This window comes from Taurulus bubalis, assembly GCF_910589615.1.
Source record: "Taurulus bubalis genome assembly, chromosome: 21".
NCBI classification, from domain to species: domain Eukaryota; kingdom Metazoa; phylum Chordata; class Actinopteri; order Perciformes; family Cottidae; genus Taurulus; species Taurulus bubalis.
In genome coordinates this window covers 1693456-1700331 of record NC_136609.1, presented here as the reverse complement: position 1 = coordinate 1700331, position 6876 = coordinate 1693456, and the positions used below count along the sequence as shown (strand labels likewise).

Here is a 6876-nt window from a genome sequence, read left to right as displayed (position 1 = left end):
AGCAAGGAGCGGGAGAAGGCCCTGCTGAGTGGGAAGTGTCCCGGGACCTTCCTGCTCCGCTTCAGCGAGAGCAGCAAGGAGGGAGCGATCACCTTCACCTGGATCGAGCACGACGTCCACGGTGAGCAGACGGACGCCTCCACATGTCAACCATTTAGTCGGTTTTACTAACTTCCTCCTTCCAGCCAGACGGGGAACTCACGCCGTTCTCTCTGCGCTCGTCAAAGTCACCTGACCCCTTTGAGAGAAACTGTGTTTTCACTTTGCAGAGCACGAGAGTTACTGGTCTACCGCCGCCTCAACTGGACCGATTGGTTGTGTTATCGCATCAAACTAATAACGACGGAGGCAGCGGTAGACCAGCAAACCTTTGTTTCCTGAGAGGTAAAATGACTCTTTTTGTCAATGGAGTCTGGTGATGAGAGAAATCTCCCGTTATAACGTCCCACGATCCAGTGTGGTGTCTTCAAATGTCTCGTTTGCGCAAACCAACAGTCCAAAAAGTATATTCTGCAAAGACCGGAGCCCACTTTATGGTTTCCTGCTGCGCATGACCAGGAGCCTTTCCCACTAACCGTCTCTCTGAACTGCAGACAAGCCGCTCTTCCACTCCGTGGAGCCGTACACGAAGAAGGATCTGACCGCCGTCTCTCTGGCCGACATCATCCGCACCTACAAGGTGATGGCGGTGGAGAACATCCCGGAGAACCCGCTCCGCTTCCTCTTCCCCAACATCCCAAAAGACAAGGCCTTCGGGAAGTACTACCCCAAACCCTCAGAGAGTAAGTCCCCAAACCCAGTGGTGCAAAGTGATCAAGCTAGGGACGAGTTGAGTTACATCACTCTGTTCCAACCTTCTTTTCATGCAACGAACTCGTCTGAAGCGAGACTTTGACCTAAACTCCACCCGGCTGATTCCCATTCACTGTGACTAATACAGTGGTTCTCAGACTGTGAGGCGCGACCCTCTAGTGGGGCGCGGAGGTATTACAGGTGGGGCGCGGCGAGGGAGAGATTTGTTTTCTTCTTTTGGGGACATTATTCTCTGCATTTGACTCATCCTCACACACGTCTGCACTCATTTTGTTTTGTTTGACATACGTTGAACGTTATTGTTATGATCTTATATTTAGTGCAAAACAGGTTATTTGCAACCACAATAGGCAATTTTTTTGCTAAATATTTGTCTTTTTTTGCACAGATAGAACTTTATTTGCATTGTTCTACCAAAGTGATTGCACATGTTGTTAGTTTTTAGATAGGACGGGCCCCCATATGACACAATCCAGCTCAGAGGCTGCAGCGTGGATGAGACCAGACGAGTTAAAAGTGATAAATAGACATTTATTTAAAGATTAGAACAACTAACCTAAAACAAAAAATAAGCTGCAGTGTCGAGCGCAGTCAAGGGAGCGACCCTCCATGTTGTTGGGGCAACAACATTCTAACAAAATGGTGAATTTTAAACTAACCAGTGGTTCTCAAACTTTTTCTGTCGCACCCCACTTTTCGTCCAAAGTGGGGCGCGACAGAAAAGGTTTGAGAACCACTGCGACTATGTGCACGATTACACCAAACTTCATGCAAGTTTTTTAACGTTTGAATCTGTCCGACTGACTTCCAGCTCCGGAGCCCATGGACGTGGAGAACGGTCCGGAGAAGAGCGGCTACATGAAGACGGAGCTCATATCCGTCTCAGAAGTGTAAGCGGCGCTGCGTGATAATTAACGTCATTGTGTGCTTCATAGCAGCAGATTGAGTCAATATCCATCTGTCCAGACACCCGTCCAGACTGCACGACAACATGATGCCCATGTCGCCCGACATCTACAAGGCTTTGTCGCAGTACGTCAGTCCCAGAGAGATGGATGCTGTGGTGAGAGCTGCTTGTGTTAACGTCGCTGCTTAATGTCAGAAAACAACATGGCGTCGTCCTCCTGGGACCAGAGCTGCTGCTCTTACTGTGAGCTGGGTTCTGTCGTCCAGCTGTTGAACTATCTGTCTGTCTCCTCTGCTTTCAGGCCAACAATCTGATTTCTGAGTTTGGAGAGTTTGATGTTCAGGTAGATGCATCTTTAATCTGTTGCTCTACACTTGAAGTGTGGTGTTATGCATGTGCTGTGCATGCATTATGGCCTCTGATATACGCTATATGTAGATTATGGTCACCTCTCTACCTCTGACGGGTGACTGAAGCAGTTATTATCTAAGCTCCTTTCAAAGTTACCAGACTCCATTGAGAAAATCAGTGATTTAACCTCTCAGAACACAGGAGCTGCTGCCTCCAGAAGTTAGTTGTAAAGGGTTCATTTAGATTCACCAAAGTAACACAACCCAACTAACCAATCGAGGCAGCAGCAGACCAGCAGCTCCCGTGTTCTGCGACTTCAAATCACAGTTCTGGTCCCATAACAGCTCACCACATCCCTCCTTTAACTACCAACCTGCATTAACAGGTCTTCAGGTTCTCAAGGTTAACACCTGCAAGGTAACTGGGTCCAACACCAGGCTGTGCAATGCTCTCATTGCAGAGTACAGAATGATCTAGAACATGACCACGAACACAAGAACCGGAATACAAAACATGCAGTTAGCAGGAAGCACGTTTCATCAGTAAACGCTTCCAGGTTCTCTAGTAACTCAGCCGTCTCCACAGAAGCCACACAAGAGGAAACAACAGACTTCCTGAACACAACACAGACTGGTCCACACAGTCCAACAGCAACAGCAGAAGCAGCCCACACAGCGACACTGTCCCGTCCCTCTAGAGAACCAGAACTAAGGGAGCTCCCCCTCGTCTTCAGGTGCTACTTATACACTAAAACCTGCAGGCCCGGTAAAGCCTCCGTGAACTGGCAACCCACCTGCAGCCTCGGCCCCCGAGACAACTGCTCCAACCACTTATCAGAACCAACAAACTCCAGAGGGAACCCGCTCTGAAACCCAACAGGGACAGAACAGAAATGTGCTCACCATGTGAGGACCACAAAAGTGATAAATAGACATTTATTTCAAGATGAGAACAACTAACTTAAAACAAATAAGCTGCAGTGTCGAGCGCAGCCAGTCAGTCAAGGGAGCGACCCTCCATCTTCAGGTGTTCTTTATAGCAGCCAGCAGCTCAGGTGTGGCTCACCAGCTGATGAACAGCCTGAAAGACAAAACACAGAGCAAAATGGACCCAGACCCCTAGTGGAAGGGAGGAGTCGTCACATATAGCGTTCACTTAAACTGATCGTCTTTTAGGTGTTTAATTAAAGTGCATTGCTTTGCTCCTCCCACTTTAAAACATCACAACTATCTCTTGTAATACTCTTGTACTATTAGTAATACTCTTAATACTCTTGCTAAGCAGTACTTTGCTTGTCAGTACAAGTTTCTTCGCTTTGTGTCTCTGTGCCTTTAAGAAAGTAGAAACGACCCACATCGTATTCATTTGCCGTCTCTTCTTCCTCCAGATGAGTGCAGAGTTTTCAGACCAGAACTGAGGAAGTTTCTTCACTTCGTCCACGTCTTCAAACTGTGCTTTCTTCTTCTGTCATGTAATGCGATCCAAGTGGTGTCGAAAAGGCCTTCATTCATTTGAATAATTCTATCCAGTCTGAATGTCACTTTATTTCAATACATATATTTCTTTTTATTGAATGGAGTGTGAAACTCCTTAATAATCCTAACTGTGAAACAGTTGCATTTTAGAATGTGGTTCTGCATGTTTTATATAATTTTCTGTCACAAGCTGGGAGCTAAAATCACGGTTTTAGCTTAAAATGTACACATTACGGTCTCCTATCGTACTCAATGTGAACTTCTTTTATTTAAGAAACTGTATCATTATCTTCTGGGTTTCACCATTTATGGAAGCTAACGCAACTCAACTACTTTGTGTTTGTCAGCAGAATTGGAATTGTGTTTAATGTCTGTAGCTGAGACGGATATTTCAGTATTAAACCTGCCTGCCGAACGCAAGGAGTCCTTAAGTTATTACAGCAGAAAGCTGTTATGATTGCATAACTATGAAATGGATCTCACTGTTACTGGATGTATATAGGCAAGTGGAAAAGTACTGTGATAGTTGCTTACATCAAATCGCACCACAGTTAGTCACCTGCGATGTGGAGACCGGGATCACGTGTACACGCCTGTGCACCACCTGTAAACCAACCAGAAGACGACTCCGCCTATGTGCAAACTATGCACCAAATGCATTGCTTGTATTCTTGAGCAATGGGGTGAGTCACTCCTTTTTTTTTTTTAAGTATATGAACTGTCTGCAGTTTCAGTTCAGGGCTCATAAGTGAATTTGTAGTGTCACAACCCGGCTCCACGGCTGCAACAAAACAGGGAGACAGACGAGCAGCTGCCAACAAAAAGCTATTTATTTAACAATAACACAATCAAAACTAAAAGTAGGAAAACAAAGGTACAAATCAAAAGACAAAATGGTGACAACGTCTGCGCTTCCTCTTACTGGTGCAGTCCTGAAACACAGAGAGGACGGAGAGAAGGCCACTTCAACGTTATAGTACAGGAACCAGTTGATTTAGAATTAATAAACTGGTTGAAATAGTATTAGTTGCAACAAAGAAAGGAATAAATACCGGAGCACAGGGTACGGAGCCCTTATTGGGGCACAGCTCCAGTTTGCAGTGAAGGTAGATTTCAGATTGTTGCCCGGAGAACTGGAACATGTTGAAAGAGAAGAAGTTGGAGGTTCCCTCTCCGTTTCCCTCCATCTTCACCGTGTCGTCAGCTTTGTTTGAGCATCTGCTCAGAAACAGAAAACAAGACGGTGAGTTCCTCTGCAGACGATTCTTACAGCAGCTGCAAAGAGTTCTTCCTCACTTGTTCTTGATGAGGTCGTATCGCACACTGCCGTTAGATAGCGGCTGGTTGGTGGCCCAGCAGGAGTCGGTCACCATGGAGACCCTGCCCCCGTCCAGCCCCTCGGTCTTCAGCTCCACCCAGACCTTCTGGTCCAGCTGGACCGGCGTGCTCTGGTTGATGAGGTTCATGCGGCCGGCGTCGGAGTAGGCGTTCATCATCAGAGTGTAGTTCCAAACCCCAGATACGATCTGCTTTACCACAGAGCTGTAGACACACACACACACACACACACACACACACACACACACACACACACACACACACACACACACACACACACACACACACACAGTGTCAAACTACAACAAGCTGCACATGAACAAGCAGGTGAAGCTCCGCCTCCTCCACACACACACCTGTCTCTGATGCTGAAGGACACACTCCTGATGTCGGGCTTGGTGTAGAGGCAGGAGAAGTCGATCTGGACTTGGTCGTGTCGGGTGATGACGCCGCCCTCGGAGGCGTTCCTCGTCACGATGGCGTTCTTGTAGAGGATCTGGCCGTCGGTCATCTAGATTGAGATTGTTGCGTCAATCAGAGAGAACTTGTTCCGCTAGTAAACAGTCCGCTACACATTCAACAAACGAGAGGAGAGAACCCACCGACACGTTGGTCCCGCAGGCGTTGCTGCTGTCGAAGCTGAAGGTCACCATGTGGGTCAGGTTGTCCATGAGGCCTTTGCAGGACGGGTCATTGAGGTGGAGGACGGAGTAGTCGATGCCTTTGTCCTGCAGCAGACATCCAGCCAGCGTCACCGTGGCAGAGTCCTTGGTGCAGACCGTCGGCTCGCCTGAACACCGACAGCACATCACGTCACATATCACCACTTTACTCAGGATTCATTTGTTCACTAACTAAGAGCTAGTTTGATTTGATCCATCAGGAGGCAGAGACATGGCCGCATGTTCCAGATGGATCATCAGCTGCTTTGTGTGTTTTTTTGAGTTACAAGCTCTCTGTCTTTGGGTTCATCTGCCCTCCTCTTGCACGCCGCTTACAATGTGCTCCGTAAGAAACCAAGTCCAGTTGCAATAATTGAGAATGCAGATTAATGCACAACTCCAGACTGCAGTGTGTGAAGTATCACTGTACCTAAAGCAGTGTGTGAAGTATCACTGTACCTAAAGCAGTGTGTGAAGTATCACTGTACCTAAAGCAGTGTGTGAAGTATCACTGTACCTAAAGCAGTGTGTGAAGTATCACTGTACATATAGCAGTGTGTGAAGTATCACTGTACCTATAGCAGTGTGTGAAGTATCACTGTACCTAAAGCAGTGTGTGAAGTATCACTGTACCTAAAGCAGTGTGTGAAGTATCACTGTACCTAAAGCAGTGTGTGAAGTATCACTGTACCTAAAGCAGTGTGTGAAGTATCACTGTACCTAAAGCAGTGTGTGAAGCATCACTGTACCTAAAGCAGTGTGTGAAGTATCACTGTACCTAAAGCGTCGGTTGGTGTGTACTTGGAGGAGAACAAGGCCCGACAGAAGCAACGACTTTCACCGAGCTTCTCGCCGCAGAACTCGTGTTCACCGCAGTGATGCTGCAGACAGGAGGCCTGAGGGACAGCAGCTACACACACACACACACACACACACACACACACACACACACACACACACAGCTATGGATATGTGTTCCTTTTCAGATCAAGACTATATATAAAACATGTGATGATATTTTACGAGGAGAAAGTGAAGGAGGATCTTACAGCAGTTGACCTCTGACCTCCAGTCGCCCAGAGTGACGTTGGCTCTCAGTCTGAGGGACTCGGCGTACGCCTCCATGAACTGGCACTTGAGACCGTCCACCGCCGGGTATTTGCACAAAGTGTCTTTGCAGGCGTCCACAAAGGGCTGTGGGTCAGTGAGCTTGTGACCAGCAGAGAAGGGAGCGGCCTTCAGGAGATTACAGCTGATCCATGCAGAGAGGAAGGCGGGTCTTATTAGTGTTCACCTTCCACCTTATAGAGCTTATAGAGAGAGAGTGTGT

General features: G+C 47.3%; 1 protein-coding gene across 5 annotated transcripts in view; it reads left to right on the top strand.

Annotated features, from left to right (window-relative positions):
• stat1a (signal transducer and activator of transcription 1a) overlaps nucleotides 1-3961 on the top strand; it is a 14468-nt gene extending 10507 nt beyond the window's left edge. For 3 of the 5 annotated variants that reach the window (XM_079236985.1, XM_079236984.1, XM_079236983.1), the window contains exons 20-25: nucleotides 1-121; nucleotides 594-782; nucleotides 1625-1703; nucleotides 1780-1876; nucleotides 2022-2063; nucleotides 3459-3961. The exon at nucleotides 1-121 is cut by the window's left edge and continues 19 nt beyond it. In XM_079236985.1, coding sequence (XP_079093111.1) covers nucleotides 1-121; nucleotides 594-782; nucleotides 1625-1703; nucleotides 1780-1876; nucleotides 2022-2063; nucleotides 3459-3488 — 558 coding nt within the window. In that variant the 3' untranslated portion in view covers nucleotides 3489-3961. Of the gene's footprint in view, nucleotides 122-593; nucleotides 783-1624; nucleotides 1704-1779; nucleotides 1964-2021; nucleotides 2064-3458 lie in introns of all 5 variants that reach the window. The other 2 variants (XR_013771233.1, XM_079236986.1) reach the window with 2 other exon arrangements.
• Nucleotides 3962-6876: the final 2915 nt, after the last annotated feature.